We start from the raw sequence: 20,721 nt of genomic DNA, 5'->3' as shown, positions 1-20,721 counted from the left end.
AAATTTATCCATTTTTTTAAAGAAGAGCTGATTTAACTTTGATGCAGAAACATACGAGTTTGAAAACTATCTCTGTCTAAGTAAATTCACTTACTCTTGTGTCAGCCTAGTATTATTAACATGAGATTCACAAGGATACTGCATAAATTGAAAAGCAAGATTATCAGTATCAACAAGAAATTCTTCAGCTTTTTTGCAGACATTTTATAAAATTGCCAGTTGCAATTAAAATTTTCATATTGATCATATTAGGGAAATATGTAAAATTATTGTTTATTTGTATGTTAGAAGTTTCAGTTTCAACATGAATAATCTTAACTTTTCCAGCTACTTTATAAGTAAACTGACTATCCTTGAAGTTTCAAATTCAGTACAGTCATATACAGTGTGATATTGGTGAGGGAAGATGTATCCATGTGCCATGTTTTTATCATTGGTTATTGGATAATTGGCAGTTATTCCTTTGTTTCAAAAACATCTTAGAGTTGATAGTTCAGTGAATCCTTGTAAAACTCTTCTCGGACTTGACCAATAACCATTGGAATAAAATGCAAAATCATTAAATTTTTCTTTATTTTCTTTTGAATTCTGTAAACTAGTGATGATTCAGAACATTTGCATGTATATACTAACAATTGTATCTATGACACTTCCCATTGAATCTGTGTTGAAAATTGAGAACAAACATGTTCAACATACATAATACTTTGGATGCAGTAAGACAAACACCTCTAGTTTGAATTACAAACTGCAAACTTAACTGTGTGGATTGTTCATCTAACATAACTGAAGCACTGATAATTGTGATATAAACTAATTTTTTTAATACCTAGCTAAATTTCTTCTTTAATGAATTTAAAAGATGTTAAAATATCTGTTATGGTTCTAATTTTTAGATAAGTGAATTGGCAACATTTCTTCCTAGATTTAGGAGTCCACTGAGAAAAAAAAAAATCACCAAAGTGTCAGTTGGCCAGTATCCCTTATTTCCTAACTCTTACCAGAGTGCCCATTCTTAAAATGCATATTTGAACAGATACTCCTTTGCTGATAAATGTTCAGGAAATCATCATGCTTTCATAGTAAAATCCAAACTCCTTAGCATTCAGTTTCATAATATTGGCCTTCCAGTCTTCCCAACTTCACCTTACTACCCCCTGCTCTGAAACTTTGTTCATGTCATGCTGAAATAGTTGTGGTTGTTCCAAAAGACCATTCTCTCCTACTTCTCAGTGCCATTTCACTTTCACTCCAGAAAGAAACACCTCTTCCCTCTCCTACCCCAACCTGTCCTCCTCCTGCTAGTCTTTCACAACTCAGCAGCCTCTCCTGACCACTGTCTTCTCCTGGGCAGCCTAGAATTAGTATCCTCCGTTTGTGCCCTTCTCACCCTATGACCTCTGAACACTATCCCATAGCACTTATTACACTATACTGTACTTATCTCTACCAGATGGTAAGCTTTTTGAGAGCAAGGAGAGTGCTTTTTGTCCCTATACTACCCCACACCCAGAATGGCCCATGGTATGTAATGGATGCTCATGTTACATTCGTATTGTAAGTTTCAAGGAATACCTGACTAAACTTGTATGATAAATAACTATCCGGTATGTAAGGAGTTCTACTTTTCACTTTAGGAATAATGCATAACTTTTTTTTTTGTTTAATAGACATTTATTCTGTTATTATGTAGTTGAACAACCTCTACACACAAAATAATATGGTTTAAGATTTTTTTGAGTTGGAACGAATTTGGGTCTTAAAAGGTTTTGCAAGCCTGTCTTCTGGAAATCACTTAAGTGGGCCTTTTTAAAGACCCTTGAAGAAAAAAAATTGGTTCAAGAAAACCAGCGATTAAATTTCAAAATCAAACTATTTATGAAGATAGCCAGCCAAGAATTGGGGTAATTCCTCTTCTGTATTTCTTACACTCAAATCCACCCTGGGAAACAGAAGCCTAGTCTACAGGAAGACGTGATGGAACAAGCAGAATGAGGTGGTAAGGGCAACCACAGCTGGTGGCCCAGCAAGTCTGGAACTGTGAGGCTGGTTTCAGCAGGGATGGGAACTGTAGACAACATGAAGTTGGAGGCCAGCTGAACTTGCACTGACACCAACGATGAGTTTTCTCAATAGCCTTTTAAGAATGGAGTGACTTGACCCTAAAGAATAGATTACACTTAGCAATGACACTTTAAAATATAACCACCCCTATTTTCCCCATCCCCTAATGTGGCTTAGAGTTCATGATGGTCACAAACTAATACTTCAGAGAAAACATTTTAACTTTTTGATCCAAGCTTTTCCTGTCGTCTTACACTTGAAAGGGATCTGATGAACACCAAGCTCCCAATCCTAACATCACTACCTTACAAACCTTAGGGCTAATTAGCACCCCCCCTACACACACACACATTTATCTAATGTTCAATTTCCATCAGTTTTAATTGACACCAGTGTAAATACGACCATTTTGCACAAAGTTCCGTATTCTACAGATCCCAAAGCCTGAACCAGGAGCTTTATATGAACTTCAGTGGTACCATGGGAGGCCAAGGCAATTTAATTTAGGTAAACCAGGATTTGATTCGTCAGAACCCTCTTGCAACAGGTCTATTCAATTCTCTTAATAATGGTGGGATTACTTGCTTTTCCGAAGCAGCAGTTACACAAATGTAGTATTAGATTAAGCCTAAAAGTGGGCCCTAGTCAAAAATTTCGTTAGTTTTCTGCATATGATCACGAGAAAGGATCAGGACACCCTTCACATTGCCAGTGAAAACCCAACTGAAAATGTTGTCCCTGCCAAACTCCGTAAAACTGCAGAGCATTGCATCACCCCAATAAAGCCGCAGGTCTCACCACATGCATCAACAAATCTACAGGGTTAAGTTTCTGCACTCCTCTTTTACACAATTTTACACCTATTGTACCAAACAGTATTTTAAACACAGACACAACTCCCTAATAAAGCAAAAACAAAGGCATTTCCCTTATTAAAAACAAGATACACCATCACTTCATATACACTTTATATGTGTAAGTAACTTCAATAAGTCTCAAACATTATTGCACTTTAACTTTCATAATTTGACAATGCATTCAATGAAGCAATCTGCAGACAACTAGTTTTACAAACAAATTAAAAAACACTTTTAAGCAGACAAGAACGTCCTGAATTGTTTATTAGGTAAGAACTTTACAGACATCACGTGTATTAGCGGTAGTGGTGGAGCTGGAGAGTATTGTGCCTTCTCCACGCTGCTCGGCGAGAGCCACCAATAGTGTGGTGGAACTTGTGGCCCTTGCCCAGGCCGCGGCTCTTTCTGCCCGCGGACGTCAGCCCCCACATCTCCCGGTGCTTGTGAACTGGTCTGGTGATCCACTGGGTGTCAGGGATTCTGCTGATAGCTTTATGGAATGGATCAATGAGGATAACCTCAAAGAATTTGTACGTAGAATCTTCACCAACCCAGTAGGAATTCAGGACCCTCAGGGCCACACAGTGGCGGCCAGCGCGCTCCTCCGCAACCGCCTGCAGGCTTCGAGCGAACTTGAGCTGGTTGACACCATAGTGCACAGGCTTGCCGTAGGTGGCACCGTTAGGAACTGGGCGTTTGCGGCCCCCGCGGCGCACACGGATCCGGTATATGACATAGCCTTGTTTGGCCTTGTAGCCCAGCCTGTGCGCCTTGTCGGGCCGGGTGGGGCGCGGGGCGCATGCAGCGCCGAGAGCTGGCGGTACTGCCAGCAGCGCACCCGCAGCAGGAAGCGCATCACCTCCGACTGCTTCTTCCTCCACAGCTCCTGGATGTACTTGTAGGCGCCCATGTCGGCTCACCCTGATGGCTGCCGCCTGACGGAAAGCAGGAATAATGCATAACTTTTAAATATAACAACTAACTAGTGAGTTGGACATCTTATTTTAGGATGTTAATTGACATTTTCCTCTTAGTCCTCTAAAAATGTTCTGTCCAGCTCTTTGTTTGTTTAGTATGGCTTAAGTTTTATAACCATATTTGTGATTGTTTATTAATGGATTTTGCTTTTGCTGCTAATAAATCATCTTTCCCTTTTTCTCTCTTGGTCCAGCTCCAACAGAGGCCACTGTGCACCCGCATTTAGGTAAGTATTTGAGACTCCAGTGTCACTGACCTCAGTGCCAGATCTACTTGTTTCACTCCTTTGCCATGTGAGCAGGGCATACAGAGATGAGGAAACTCTCTGCCCTCTCTGATTCTCTGATCATTCACTGAAATCAGACTCAAGTCCAGATTATGCTTTAATCTAAGACCTCACTGAGGAGGTGATCCAAAAGTCCAGTTTGGGCTAATGGAAGGACTTTTGAGCCTGTTGCTACATTTATCCTTAGAATCCAGTTGGATCTGATCTTTTGACATAGGGTTCTAATGCTGAATTTTCCCCTAAGCCTCTACCCATCATAAATAGTAGAGCATGGAGGCAATAGGCAAGGAGCTATGAGTGTGAAAGAACTGAGATAAACTGAGAGTGAAAGCAGACCTGAGATATCTGCTTAAACTAGTGGTGTTGTTGTTCAGTTGCCAAGTTGTGTTCGACTCTTCACAACCACAAGGACTGCAGCACACCAGGCTTCCCTGTCCCTCACCATCTCCCAGAGTTTGCCCAAGTTCATGTCTATCGAATCAGTGATGCCATCCAACCATCTCATCTTCTGTCAGCATTTTCTTCTGCTTTCAATCTGCCTTCTGCCTTCTCCAGCATCTTCTGTCTCATCTTCTCCTTCTGCCGTCAATCTTTTCTGGCATCAGGGTCTTTTCCAATGAGTTGGCCATTCACATCAGGTGGCCAAAGTATTGGCTTAAACTAGCACTGGCTTGTAAAAAGAGAAATAATTTGGCCATTTCTTCAAAAACTAAAATGAGATTGTCTAAATAACTGGATGCTTTGTTTAATAGCACCGTGTAAAGTTGCCTCCTCTCATTTTTCTCATGATCTTTTCATTCTGACATGTATTTAGTGGGCTACAGTTCTTGAGGCAAGATTGTACAGTATTAATAGTATGGATTCTGGAGCCAAATAAACTGGATTTATCTCACCTCTCCCACTTGCTTGCATGGTGATATTGGGCAAGTTACTTAATCTCTCTATGCCTGTTTCCTCACCTATAAAACAGAAGTAATGATAGTACCTACCTCCTTTGGTTGTTATGAGGATTAGATGAATTTGTATTTCTAAAGCATAATAAGGGATATATATATATATATATATATATATATATATATATATAATGTTAGGAAAGAAGGCAATACATGAACAAATAACCATAGAGGCTTACCCATGACTCTGTAAAAAATTTCTGGAAAGCAAATGATCTTTAAGAGTTAAATTCCTCATATATGACAGTGAAGACTGATTTTAAAAGCAGTTTCCTACACACACTATTTAATAAGAATGAAAAGAAATCATCCTAGCTGGTTCCAGCCTTTTCAGCTGTCTGTCACTGTGGGACTTACAGATGGGTCAGTGTTTGTCTCTTGGGCTTTCTCTTTCAACCTATAAACCCAATTAATTTATTTTTCTCTTTGGAAAATCTGCCTTGAGAAGCTCTACTTTTATGTAATGCTACAGCTTGGGGCTCCTCTTCTTTGGCAGATGAACGCAAGCACTTAGAAGCATGCCTTCTGGCAGCTGAGGCAGGCTGGTGACCCACAGTGGCCCAGCCGCATCTCAGCCATAGTGGGTATTTGAGAGAGCAGTACCCTGTAGGCGTTTCAGACACTGCATCTAATCACTTAGAGGAATCATTAAATCACTCCCAAGCACAGAAGACATCACAGTGTTCTCTCCAGTGTAAATCCATATTCTCCCTGTTGTCGAGCCTAAGGCTTTGAGTCTGAACAGCCATTTCTCTCAATACATGCTGATTCACTGGTTTTCCAGACTTCGTTATGTGCTTGCCTACTGGCATACCTGGTATAAAGAGGGTGAGGGTGCCTGCAGGTGGCATTGTTACCAAAGAGAATTTGCAAGTGAACTTTCTGGTATTTGGAGGTGATATTTAATTCCTCAGTCAGTTCAATAAATTATATACAAGTGAACCTCCCAAAAGGGTAAAATTTCACTTTTGGAAAAAATAAAAATTTGGGGTTATGTTTTATTAATCAGATTATATGATTTTCATTTTTTAAAAAAGCATGTGCAAACTAGTCCAAACAAAATTATATAGACCCAGAGAATTTATACTAGCTGAAACAAATTCCCGAAGCAAACCATGGGAATCAGATGAGAAGATTTTCAGCACCAAATTCATTTTTTACAATTTGTGGAGAAATAATTATCTTTACTCATACAACCTTAAAAATGAGTCTACTTACATTGTAGTTGGCCATGAAATTGTTTGTACTTGTCCATCCTCTATTCAATGGAAATATCCCATACTCTACAGTTCATGAAAATATTCTTTGCTCTTGGCATGATCTGAGTTCTTCTATAGCTTAAAAAGCAGTATTTAATACAACTTCTCAAGTGTAACAATAATATATTTAAGACTATGGATGGTTTTCTGCCATTCCTCCTGACTTCTAACATGACTTTATTTAGAAGTTTTACTTACTTGTGTAGATAATTTCTCCTATGCAGCTCTGAAGGGGAAAGTGTTAACGATTTGGAACACATTAAATTTAAAAATGAGTGAATATAGGGAATGAGAAAAAGCAAGTCAGGGCAAGAGGGGTAGTAAGAAAGAGAAGAGGAGATGGGTTCGTAAATAACAGCAATGTTAGCTGACAACAAATAGCCACAATGTTCTGTTCCCTTCAATGTTCTAAAGTGAGTTAGGCACTGACTTTATTCTGGATGTGTTGAGCTGTGAGGGGCAAGTCTTGTGTGACCTCTCCATGTAGGCTAGTGCTAACCTTGGTCTTCCCACCTCTGTGACCTGGGTGACATTTTACTAGGGTTCTCTTTGGGGGCTCTGGTTTCCAGACTTCTAAACAGCAGAGTTATTCTTTTACTTAGTAGTTTAAGGGCGCAGCAAATGCAATTAGCTGCTTGTTTAAACTTCAGTTTTAGTTTAAAATACTGTTATTTATCATAAATGTAGCATGTTGACTCTTTTGCATAGCTTAATCTATTGTTTAGTATAACCATTTTCTAAATCTTTGTCTTCCTTTAGCTGAAATTCATAGTAACAGTATTATCCTACGAGATGACTTTGACTCCTACCACCAAAAGGAATTGAATCCAAACATATGGTAAGTTAAAGGATCATGCCTCACTTTGGTCTGTATAAAAGGCAAAAAAAAAAAAAAATGCTTCCTTGGAGTAGTTACATAAAATTAAATTGCCCTTTAGCTCTAAGTTATCAATGAGAATTGTTCAACTAAGGAACTGGGATTAATGTCGCCTATAGTATGTCTATTGTTTGTTTCCTGACTTCGTTAAGAACTAAATCTAGGTACCCCTCAAAGCCATGGGTTTGGTCAGTTTTTTTCAGTAGTACAAGTTATTTACATAGAAAACATTGTGCTTTATTATGCCTAATAATTGCATTTATGTTAAAGGAAAGAAGGGAAATGACTTATCTGGAACTGACAGATTATTTGAGTCATACTTCCAAATAACGTCTATGTTATTGGATATCTCATTTATACTCCAGTCTTTCCTTCCAAAGCTGTTTAGAGACAACCCTATGGGATTTTGGAGGGCAAAGAAAGAATTAACCAAAACGCATACGTTAGAAATTTGTTGAATACATAAATGCCTGCATGAATTTGTTGGCAGTTTGTTGTATTTTTCTGACTTTGGAGAAATGAGTCTATCCATTGAGAGCTATAGTCAGTCTACATAATTTGAGAGAATATCTGAATATGTTATTTTCTATGGTACTAAATGATTTGTGTACATGAATAAGAGTTCAGGATAAATTAGAAGCTCTAATGTAATCAGGTTGTAATCAAAACCCAAGCAATATTCAAGACTAGAAAGAGAATAACTATTCATCCTCAAATGTCTGCATATGACATTAATTTGTTTTTCCTTATTTTCGCTGTTCAACAAGTATCAAACCATAATTATTATATAGTACCTTAAAAAGGAATGTGGTTCCTTCTTTTGAGTAGCATATAGTTCAATAGAGGAGACACTTAAAACACATTTTTAAAAATCTTATGATTCAGGATAGAAATCCTTGAGTGTAATAGAAGGTTATAAATAACATACTACAGTTCTAGAAAAGAAAGGCTGACTCTAGTGAGAGTTTCTTGGAGAAAGTGGTCTTTAACCTGAGAATTGAAGATGACATATAGGTTTAGAGAGTGTTGACGCTTAAATACAAACAGGAACTTACATCTTTTCTAGAAAGAAATATAGATTTAGAGAGTATAAGTATTCAAAAAAATCAGACTAGACAGAGACATAAAGTCTTATGATTCATACACCATTAAAGAGATAATTTATCAAAAAGATTTCACTTACCTCTGAACATGTTCTAAATATAAATTTCTTAAAATAAGTTGAAAATCTTTATTAAGGAAAAGCCAAAAACTTTTTAAGCACCACTTCTACCCAAGAAAAATTCTCTCATTCTCCTCACATTTGGCTTTTATATATCCCATTAATATAGATGTTACCAGATGATTTGTTTCTTTCAAGGTGAGTTCGTGTCGAGCTAATTCATTTTCTTCAGTGAAATTTCTTGACAAATACAAAATGTGACTTTTATGTGGTCTAAATTCTGTTATTTTTGAAATCAATAAAACATGATTGATTTTGCTTCACCCGTTTTCATGACTGATCTGGTAGATGCTTTCTTGACCGAAGTTATGGATTTTGTGTCCCACTTACTTAACCTATGGTTTTTCCTCCTGTTTTAGAAAACCTTTTATTAACTTTAAAAAGCCATGCACTTCTGTCTTCTATCAAATATGCTTCAGAGTAATTTTACTTTATCCCTTATTGACCACAATCTCCTTCATCTAATCTAAGATTAAATAATAATAATAATAACCTAGGAAGCTCTCATCATTTGAGAGATGGCTTTGTTGAACATAAGTGGCAGAGGTTCTGAAATCAGGTCTGTCTGGGTGGACTTTGAAGCTAGCTACCTGCCAGCTGGGTATCTGAGAATAGTACAAAGCTTGCTTTACCTCTCTGAGCCACATTTCTTGTCAGTAAAAGTGAGCCAAGTATTTGCCTAACACCATTATTTTAAAGTTTGATGAACCTGAAAAAGTCTGGCACATCTCCTAATGTATTGTTGCTGCTCAGTATGAATCAGTTCCTTCTTTCCCTCTCTTATTCTCTGTCTCCTACTCTATCTTTTTGCCTCCCTCCTCTTCCCTTTCTTTCTTCCTCCTATGGTATACTGGCATGTTGGTCTACTTGCCTCCCAGGAGCTCAGAATGATCCCAAATCATTACTATTAAAATATTCTTCACTCAATTTATGTAAATGATTCCCCCAAGTCTTCCCTTACTGTATTCAGATCAAAAACAGACTTCAAATTAAATATATCTATATTATAAAATATATATTAATGAAAATACAGTAGAATTATAGAGAAGGGAGAAACAAAGAGTATCAAATATTTTTAACCCCCCCTTAAAGTAGACATTCAGTTCAGTTCAGTTCAGTCGTGTCCGACTCTTTGCGTTCCCATGAATCACAGCACGCCAGGCCTCCCTGTCCATCACCAACTCCCAGAGCTCACTCAGAGTTGCGTCCATTGAGTCGGTGATGCCATCCAGCCATCTCATCGTCACTCGTCCCCTTTTCCCCTTGCCCCCAATCCCTCCCAGCATCAAAGTCTTCTCCAATAAGTCAACTCTTCGCATGAGGTGGCCAAAGTACTGGAGTTTCGGCTTTAGCATCATTCCTTCCAAAGAAATCCCAGGGTTGATCTCCTTCAGAATGGACTGGTTGGATCTCCTTGCAATCCAGGGGACTCTCAAGAGTCTTCTCCAACACCACAGTTCAAAAGCATCAATTCTTCTTCAGCGCTCAGCCTTCTTCACAGTCCAACTCTCACATCCATACATGACTCCTGGAAAAACCATAGCCTTGACTAGACAGACCTTAGTCAGCAAAGTAATGTCTCTGCTTTTGAATATGCTATCTAGGTTGCTCATAAATTTTCTTCCAAGGAGTAAAGTGAAAGTGAAAGTGAAGTCGCTTAGTCATGTCCGACTCTTTGCAACTCCATGGACTGTAGCCTATCAGGCTCCTCTGTCCATGGGATTTTCCAGGCAAGAGTGCTGGAGTAGATTGCCATTTCCTTCTTCAGAGGATCTTCCCAACCCAGGAATCGAACCCAGGTCTCCCGCATTGCAGGCAGACGCCGAATTGTTGCTTTTGAACTGTGGTGTTGGAGAAGACTATTGAGAGTCCCTTGGACTGCAAGGAGATCCAACCAGTCCATTCTAAAGGAGATCAACCCTGGGATTTCTTTGGAAGGAATGATACTAAAGCTGAAACTCCAGTACTTTGGCCACCTCATGCGAAGAGTTGACTCATTTGAGAAGACTTTGATGCTGGGAGAGATTGGGGGCAGGAGGAAAAGGGGACGAAGCGTCTTTTAATTTCATGGCTCCAGTCACCATCTGCAGTGATTTTGGAGCCCCAAAAAATAGTGTCTGACACTGTTTCCACTGTTTCTCCTTCTATTTCCCATGGAGTGATGGGACCAGATGCCATGATCTTCATTTTCTGAATGTTGAGCTTTAAGCCAACTTTTTCACTCTCCTCTTTCACTTTCATCAAGAGGCTTTTTAGTTCCTCTTCACTTTCTGCCATAAGGGTGGTGTCATCTGCATATCTGAGGTTATTGATATTTCTCCTGGCAATCTTGATTCCAGCCTGTGCTTCTTCCAGCCCAGCGTTTCTCATGATGTACTCTGCATAGAAGTTAAATAAGCAGGGTAACAATATACAGCCTTGATGTACTCCTTTTCCTATTAGGAACGAGTCTGTTGTTCCATGTCCAGTTCTAACTGTTGCTTCCTGACCTGCATACAGATTTCTCAAGAGGCAGGTTAGGTGGTCGGGTATTCCCATCTTTTTCAGAATTTTCTATAGTTTGTCATGATCCACACAGTCAAAGGCTTTGGCATAGTCAGTAAAGCAGAAATAGATGTTTTTCTAGAACTCTCTTGCTTTTTCCATGATCCAGCAAATGTTGACAATTTGATCTCTGGTTCCTCTGTCTTTTCTAAAACCACCTTGAACATCAGAAAGTTCACAGTTCATGTATTGCTGAAGCCTGGCTTAGAGAATTTTGATTATTACTTTACTAGCGTGTGAGATGAGTGTAATTGTGCGGTAGTTTGAGCATTCTGTGGCATTGCCTTTCTTTGGGATTGGAATGAACAGTGACCTTTTCCAGTCGTGTGGACAATGCCAAGTTTTCCAAATTTGCTGGCATATTGAGTACAGCACTTTCACAGCATCATCTTTCAGGATTTGAAATAGCACAACTGGAATGCCATCACCTCCACTAGCTTTGTTCATAGTTATGCTTTCTAAGGCCCACTTGACTTCACATTCCAAGATGTCTGGCTCTAGATGAGTGATCACACCATCGTGATTATCTGGGTCGTGAAGATCCTTTTTGTACAGTTCTTCTGTGTATTCTTGCCACCTCTTCTTAATATGTTCTGCTTCTGTTAGGTCCATACCATTTCTGTCCTTTATCAAGCCCAACTTTGCATGAAATGTTCCCTTGGTATCTCTAATTTTCTTGAAGAGATCTCTAGTCTTTCCCATTCTGTTCTTTTCCTCTATTTCTTTGCATTGATCGCTGAAGAAGGCTTTCTTATCTCTTCTTGCTATTCTTTGGAACTCTGCATTCAGATACTTATATCTTTCCTTTTCTCCTTTGTTTTTTGCTTCTCTTCTTTTCACAGCTATTTGTAAGGCTTCCCCAGACAGCCATTTTGCTTTTTTGCATTTCTCTTCCATGGGGATGGTCTTGATCCCTGTCTGCTGTACAGTGTCACGAACCTTATTCCATAGTTCATCAGGCACTGTATCTATCAGATCTAGTCCCTTAAATCTGTTTCTCACTTCCACTGTATAATCATAAGGGATTTGATTTAGGTCATACCTGAATGGTCTAGCGGTTTTCCCTGCTTTCTTCAATTTGAGTCTGAATTTGGTAATAAGGAGTTCATGATCTGAGCCACAGTCAGCTCCTGGTCTTGTTTTAGTTGACTGTATAGAGCTTCTCCATCTTTGGCTGCAAAGAATATAATCAATCTGATTTTGGTGTTGACCATCTGGTGATGTCCATGTGTAGAGTCTTCTCTTGTGTTGTTGGAAGAGGGTATTTGCTATGACTAGTGCATTTTCTTGGCAAAACTCTATTAGTCTTTGCCCTGCTTCATTCCGTATTCCAAGGCCAAATTTGCCTATTACTCCAGGTGTTTCTTGACTTCCTACCTTTGCATTCCAGTCCCCTATAATGAAAAGGACATCTTTTTTGGGTGTTAGTTTTAAAAGGTCTTGTAGGTCTTCATAGAACCATTCAACTTCAGCTTCTTCAGCATTACTGGTTGGGGCATAGACTTGGATTACTGTGATATTGAATGGTTTGCCTTGGAGACGAACAGAGATCATTCTGTCGTTTTTGAGATTGCATCCAAGTACTGCATTTTGGACTCTTTTGTTGACCATGATGGCTACTTCATTTCTTCTGAGGGATTCTTGCCCGCAGTAGTAGATATAATGGTCATCTGAGTTAAATTCACCCGTTCCAGTCCATTTTAGTTCTCTGATTCCTAGAATGTCGACGTTCCCTCTTTCCATCTCTCGTTTGACCACTTCCAATTTGCCTTGATTCATGGACCTGACATTCCAGGTTCCTATGCAGTATTGCTCTTTACAGCATCAGACTGTGCTTCTATCACCAGTCACATCCACAGCTGGGTATTGTTTTTGCTTTGGCTCCATCCCTTCATTCTTTTTGGAGTTATTTCTCCACTGACCTCCAGTAGCATATTGGGCACCTTCTGACCTGGGGAGTTCCTCTTTCAGTATCCTATCATTTTGCCTTTTCATACTGTTCATGGGGTTCTCAAGGCAAGAATACTGAAGTGGTTTGACATTCCCTTCTCCAGTGGACCACAATCTGTCAGACCTCTAAAGTAGACATAAGCTCCCTAAAGTTAAAAACCAATACAGTCAGCTATTCCAGTGAGGTATTTCCAATAACATAACAAAGCTCTCTCTTGCTTTGGACCAACATAGGCAGTTTTTGGGCTTCCCTGGTGGCTCAGTTGGTAAAGAATCCAACTGCGTTGCAGGAGATCCAGGAAGATCCCCTGGAGAAGGAAATGGCAGCCCACTGCAGTGTTCTTGCTTGGAGAATCCTATGCACAGAGGCCCTGGAGGGCTGCAGTCCATGGCATTGCAAAGAGTTGAACACAACTTGGCAAGTAAACCACCACCACTACCAGGCATTTTCACTCTCCCAAAATCTGTTTTCTTGGTATACATATTGACATGCGAGTTTTGTCCCTTATGATATTGTCTTTGATTTTCTTTACCCCAATTAGAAGCCACTGAGCAGCTTTGTGAAAACCAGGAAGGGGAATCCTTACTTGACAACCCATAATTTTATGCCATTGGCACACACCACCAGATAGGAAGAAGCTCAGGGTGTACTGCTTTGGGGCAAATTCCCAAGTCTCAATATATCACTCAATAATTTGTCACAAGAGAAAAGCACTCTGCTTTTATGAGCATGTATCTTCCACTGAGTTTGAAAATCATCATGTGTATTATTTGACTTGCAATTTTTAAGGACAAGCAAAAGGAAAAATTAAGAAACTACAGTCCCATCTGTCTAATGATGGGGAGAGGGATCAGTTTAAATTTAGTCACTCACACTTTATTTGCTTCCATTGACTTCATCTAGTGAAATCAACCTTTTTTCCCCACTTCATTTCATATTATTCTTGATATCTGAATTTCTTATATCCTGTACAAATGACTATACACAAAAAACAAGGAGCATAAAATGATATTACTATTATGATGAATGAACGTACCAGCCAAGTTATTATCCCAAGTATATGACAGTGATTGGACTAGAACCAAGAAACTTTTTTACATCAACTCAGTTTTGAATCTGTCTCTCTGCTTAGCTTAAATATTAGATTTGATTTTAAAATTAATAAATGTACTTAGTGAAATGTTCAATAATATTAAAAATAATAAAAATAAACCTTCTTCCCACACTAGATCTATATTCCTTCCCTCTAGAGGCATCAACTGTTACCAGTTTCTATCAGTCCTTCCAGAAATTATTTAGGCTTACACAAGTGTCACAGTTATGAATTCTGTCCACAAAATTGGGTATCAGAGAAATAAAACTTTCTTTATTCTTTTTTTTAACTTGATGTCTTTTCATTGTGTCCCTTCTACCAATAGTGAAAACTTAATTTCAGTCAACTTTAGCTTCCCTTCTCCCATTTTTCTGATGTTGTAGCTAAGTATCAGAGAGCTTGTTAGTTCAAAGGCAAGGGGTAGGTGGGGACACACCTCTTATTCCCCAGTCCTCTGTTCCTATAGATGTCCACTGAATCCTCCCTGTCTCATCTAGTTTTTGGTGACTGGTCCACACAGGTAGCATTCTCGCCTGTCCTAATCACTCACTCCTTCATGATGATTGCTCCATTTGATCCCTGCTTGAAGACATGACAACTTTTGCTGCTCCTGGGCCTGGGCTGTGAATGTGTCTGTGGTGCTCTTCTGTGCTGTCATGCCACTGTGGTCTTTCTGCCTCCCTGAGGTGCAGAGTATAGAGTCCTCCTGTGCTTTGACCCCCAAAGGGAGGTCTCCCTATGGCATTGCCAGAGAAGTGGCCTTTTGTCTCCCAATCTCTCAGCCATTTCTGTTTGCTTTGTTCAAATAAAAAATGAGAAGTAAAGTTACAAGTGAAGAGAACAGCAAAACCCTTTCATGGGAATATAGTGACGCCTCAGGCTTAATGAGATTGAGGCTTCTCCACCTTAACTTTGCCCTGATGCTGGGCCACATGCAGGTAGACCTCTGGATCACAACAATAACCACATCAGGTCAAATGTACCGTTGAACCCAAGAGACTGAGAGAAAGAATGTGGATAGAGTGGCACTGACTTACCAACACTGTTGACAGTTCTCCAATATCAAGTGTGTTCAGTGTGATTACACTCCTGATGATGGAGATGGATCAGTAGAGTCTTGTCCCAATAGAGACAACCCTATAGCCAAAAAGAAAAGAAAAGAAAAAAAACATAGGAAGGAATCTTTGTAGGTCTTTACTTTCCTTTGTTTTGGCTTACAGATTATCCCTTTAATGCTTGTGTTCTGAAGATCACAGAAGGAATCCAGAGCTATAATATCACTAGGCTATGATGTTCTAGTGGGAAAGGGGAGACTGTTAGAACTAAATTTAGAAGGAAAGTAAAGACCTACAAATACACTCTATCTCAACATTTCACTTAAGCATGTTCTACTTGAGTCTCAACTACCTTTTTTATAGTTTCTTTTTATGAATTAATTATTTTAGTATCATATAAACACTGTCAGTATTACATATGAATGGTGAGAAATCTTGATTTTTTTAAATTAAAAAGAACTACACCTAATAGCAAAAAACTAGTAATATCCCAGGTACCCATAAACAGGAGAATGGATAGTGATACATTCATACAGTGGCATGCTATTCGGAAATAAAAAAGAATAACTTATTGATAGCTGAAACAACATGGTTGAATTTCAAAAATGTTATGTTGAATGAAAGAAGCCAGATCCAAAATAATTCTTACTGTTTGATCCTACTTACATGAAATCTAGAATAGATGATATTATCAAAAGTGCTAGAATTAGATTAGTGATTGTTTCAGGGATGGGGAATTGACTGGTAAGGAGCATGAGGAAATTTCTGGGGTAATTAATATGTTATATATAGTATTATGAGAGCATGGGTTACATAGATGTGCACCTTTGTCAAAGCTTGAGATCCGTGTATTTCCCTGTGTGGAAATTTACCTCAGTAAAAAATTTAAACAGTAATTTTAAAAAATGAGAAAAGTTAAGAAATAGGTGACATTTATGATTCATAACTTGAGTTAAAAAGAGTTCAGAGGAAAAAAAAAGAGTTCAGAGAGATGGAGAGAGAAAGTTAAAAGAACTTAAAATTGAGTAAATTTTAAAAAATAATGTAAGTTTTCTTAAGAGATGTCTTTACCCTCTAAGCAATTAGTCAGGAAGAATCTTTGTTTTGGCTTACAGATTATCCCTTTAATGCGTGTGTTCTGAAGATCACAGAAGGAATCCAGAGCTATAATATCACTAGGCTATGATGTTCTAGTGGGAAATGGAAGACTGTTAGAAAACATGATGATAAATAGCAACTAGAAGACAACAGATGTTTCCCCTCCAGCACAGTAATAATAGCAGAGATGTTCTATTCAGCAGAGATTGGGGAAGAACAAGAGTCACTCATCAGAAGAAGCATCTTAGATGAATAAGTTGTGATGCCACCAGGGATATGAGACATCAAGAAAAGAAACACAAATGAAGTTGTCTCAGATCCTGTGGCACATGAAGACCTCTGTCAATTGGCTTTTCATAAATTTCCTTTAGCTAAGGAAGCCAAAACTGTGGCTGGCATTGCATAGAGTTGCTTGAATCAAGAAAAGACTAGAACATTTCCATTTTTATATGTAAAAAGATCACACTACAGGACTAGAGAAATTTAGATTACAGACTCTGCTGCATCTGGTAGTCTCTTCAAAGTCCTAATTTATAGGAACAGTTACCCAGAAATGGAGCAAAAATATTGGTGATTTGGCGTTTTAAAGTTTATTTTCTTTGAGAAAAATAGTTATCTAAACAAAAACCCTAAAATGACTGAAATTTTAGTATGGGGGTGAGTTATTCTAGCTGAATCTTTATTTATTCAGTGATCAGTAGTTTAACCCGTGTAAGATAAAACAAGTCAAGTGAGCAGTAAAACTACTTTAGAGTTCCTTAGTATCTTGGAGCCCCCATAGAAAACAAGAGGAGAGGGGACTCCCATTTAGTAGACAGGTGTGAAAACTACAATATAAATGTAGTTTCCAGGAAGAGAACAAAGTAAATCTGATGACCAGTGTCACTGGGGGGAAAAAAAGTAGATAGAAGTACATCCATGTTGTTCAATGTACAACTGGCTTGTGGCTGGTAAGCCTGTAAGACCTGATGGGTGAAGGAAGCACTCACCATGGGCATCAAGGTCTGCACATCACTGCTGATGGATTTCCAAGGGGCCTTTTGTTGTTGTTGTAATGATGACCACTTGGAATCATATCACCTAATGTGCCATCTTACCTATTTGATATGAAAGGTATACCTTGTAAGTTTTCAGGAGCTGGTGACACAGGGAGACTGTGAATGGGTAATAAATGTCTGCAAAATAATATTTTATCTGATGACTTACCTTTACCAAAACCTCTAATATACCACTGTAGTTTGGGTTGTGGAATTATAATTCAGTTTTAAGGTTTATTGGTCCAATATTCTGATCTTTTTTAAAAGTACTTATTATTTATTTGACTGCATTGGGTCTTAGTTGTGGCCAGCAGGATCTTTAATTTTCTTCTGTAGCATGTAGGATTTTTGTTGCAGCATGTGGGATCTAGTTCCTAGACCAGGGATCAAACCTAGGCCCCCTGCCTTGCATTCAAGGAGTCCTAGGCACTGGACCACCAGTGAAGTCCCCTGATACTCTGATCTGTGCGTCTTTTTCTGCTTTTTCTCTTTGTCTTCTTGACCTCCCCTTTTTCTACTTTCTCTCACTCTCTCTTCTCCTTTGTTAGTAAGTTTTTTCCCTTTTTAAACTCTCCTCTAACCTTCTTTCTCTTGCTTCCTCCCCCTCCTTCCACTTACCCTGATGTAATTGCTCTGGGGAAAACTTCATCAACAATAGAAAGGTTAACCAGGAGGTGTCCTACTATTAAAATAAGGTGCAAATCTGGAAGCTTATTATTTCCTTCTTTAATCTCTGTTTTTTATGACAGAAATAAGAACTCACTCAATGGAATTAAATGTCAAGTACATTTGAAACAAATGAGAAAATATTTCCTCAAGCAGCATGTAGTAGAATTCACCATAGTAGGAGGTCAGAATATTGCATTCAGTAGTAGAGTATTAGAAGGGATATTTTTAATTCAAATAATATTTGTCATTATAGCTGTTAACAAAGGAGAAATTAAATTTTTAAACTCCCTGATGAATAGGAGTTCTCTTACCTTCCTCAGTGAGAATGAGAAAGAATGAACTACAAATGGAATTTGTCATTTTCATATTTAGAGCATGTGTTAGTTCCTTAGAAAAAAAAGTCATGATGTTGTTGAAGGTGATATTATTTTCAGTCTTATAGAGTGGACTTTCCTTGCTGTTTTTCTAAAAATATTCCATATTTACAAAGAGAGAATTTTTGAGGGTTTTTCTTTTTTTTAAGTGTGGTCTTTCACAAGAAAATAGTCATGCCTTTTTACTATAAAACATCATCTCTTTGCTATAAAATATGGTCAAAAGTTGAGTGTTCTGCTTATTAGGTTTTTTGGTTTGTTTTTTTTTTTTTTTTTTTTTTTTTTTTTTTTTTTTTGGAGTATAGTTGGTTGCTTGTTGAGGTTTCAGTGGAAAGTACAAGGAGCTCTAGTGTCTCCAAATGAAGTCAGCTGACTGTCCACCTCCCAGATGGCTGACAGGGTTCTATTTACTTTGATAGATTCACCAGTCCCTGATCTGGCCTTGCCTTTCAAACTCACACATTAGATTATCAACACATGCAGTGTGAGCTGTACCTGGGGGAACAGACTTGTTATCTTTGGTTCAGGAAATTATAAGAGATTTCTCTTTAATCTTTCCACTTTTAAAGTACATTTTATAATCAGATCAAATATTAAAAGTATTTTAATATCTCTGTTCAGAAATGCTGGTGAATAGACGATTCTGACTCAGAGAATACCAGACATCGCCTCCTTTAGAGGCAATAAATTACAGAGAGATAATACAGTGTCCCCAGTCTTGGGGACAAACAGCATGTATCCCAAATGAGAATTTGATAACTGATTGTCACTGAGTTTCCAGATGATTAACTTGTTTCAGCAAATTGACTGACTAAAGGCTGAGTGCTTTCACTCTGATCTAAAAAGAAGAATGAGCCATGTAATTAGACTGCTCTTGAGAAAATAGTATTTAGGTTATTTATTTATTGTTATCAGGATGATGTCACCACCAACCATTCATAAATCTCTGACTGTTCGATGGAGCCCAAGTTTCTCATTAATCCTTCTCCTCTTTCCAGTGTCCTAAAAGTCCTGTGTGAGTCTCTGTAGGACATGGGGACCACAGGGACTCTGGGGTCATTTCACTCCAGCTTCCTCTGTGTCTCCTGAACAGGAAATTTGGCACGTTTTCCAGCCTAATAATTTTAAAGTCAGGATTAAAAACATAATTATACCTTCAGAAGTGTGCTCTCTACAGCACAAATGCACATTGCATGTAATTTCTAAACAAAAACCAGCCACCTAAATTAAAAAAAAGAAAATGGAGTATTGACACCAAAATAACAAGTTTCAAACTGCCAAGGAGCTTGTTAGAGTGAAAACCAAATCTTGGCTCAAGGCATTCTTTTTCTTTTATGTTTACAGTTTAACCCTACATGTGTTGGTCAACAAGTACCTGCCTTCATCCTTACTGATTCCTTTATGGTTTTGTTAGTGGAAAATAATGGCAGTATGATAATGTGTATATAAAATAGGGATGAATTATCTAAGGATGTACATGACCAAAGGAATATTGAATTTGCTTATGTACTTTAGTCCAGTAAATTCATTCTAAATATTTTCTATGAAGTCCATGACATTTCTTTTATTTTTGTACATCTGTATTATTAAAGCAAAATCCCTTATCCTATAAATGAAAAAAAAAAAAACAACTTTTAAGAAAAGATGCTAGGTTTTCCAGATGAACTCTGATAGCAAAAATGATGAAAAACATTTTTGAAATGCACATGATTTTTGTAGAACTGGAGTTCTTTTCTTTTCCTGACCGCATTAGAGTGGAGTGAGAAGGATATTGGACAAGAGTCAGGAAAACTGGCCTCTAGTCTCATTCTATAATTTGTAAAATGAGGGGGTAATGAAATTCGGTGATACTTTAGATGCCCTCCAACTTGAACGCTTAATGATCTGTGAACTCTAGTAATAGATAAGATTCATGTGGCACCTAAGCATGTGATAAATAGATTCAGAGAGAGCTCAATAAATTCAGGCTTTGCATGGTCTTTGGGGATAGCAAGCATTTCCCTTAAAATGTCTTTTAATCATACTGTTCATGAGAGTATATTTTGAGGTGGGTGATTCATATGATGTGCCATAGTATTTGTCAGATTCTTATGTTCTGTTTTTCATATTGAGAAAAAGAAGGGGGGAGTAGTTTCTTAGATTAGAGAAATATTCACTATTACTTTTAAGCAGAGAAGCAATTCGTTTCTAATCCTTAGCTTGAGAGGTCACATCCCTTTTTAAATTGAAAAACAAAAATCTGTTTAACTGAAATTATTTAAAACTTCCTCTTTCCATCAATCTCTGAAGAATATGTTACCTTACTTTACAGAACCCATCATTTTCTTGAACAAATTCAGTTGGGAAACTACAGGTTAAAATGTTAGAAATAAACAGCACTTTTCTTGGTGTTTGTACCACTAAA

At 38.1% G+C, this 20,721-nt stretch overlaps 1 protein-coding gene and 1 pseudogene across 1 annotated transcript in view; one reads left to right on the top strand and one right to left on the bottom strand.

The window, feature by feature from the left end:
- Nucleotides 1-20,721, top strand: part of RELN (reelin) — a 538,096-nt gene that overhangs the window by 247,176 nt on the left and 270,199 nt on the right. The window contains exons 5-6 of the mRNA XM_069587839.1: nucleotides 4,093-4,125; nucleotides 7,157-7,235. Coding sequence (XP_069443940.1) covers nucleotides 4,093-4,125; nucleotides 7,157-7,235 — 112 coding nt within the window. The remainder of the gene's footprint in view (nucleotides 1-4,092; nucleotides 4,126-7,156; nucleotides 7,236-20,721) is intronic.
- On the bottom strand, nucleotides 1,652-3,861 carry LOC138439692 (large ribosomal subunit protein eL15-like; annotated as a pseudogene).

This window comes from Ovis canadensis, chromosome 4, assembly GCF_042477335.2.
Source record: "Ovis canadensis isolate MfBH-ARS-UI-01 breed Bighorn chromosome 4, ARS-UI_OviCan_v2, whole genome shotgun sequence".
Classification (NCBI taxonomy): Eukaryota; Metazoa; Chordata; class Mammalia; order Artiodactyla; family Bovidae; genus Ovis; species Ovis canadensis.
This window is presented reverse-complemented; position numbering and strand designations above follow the sequence as displayed.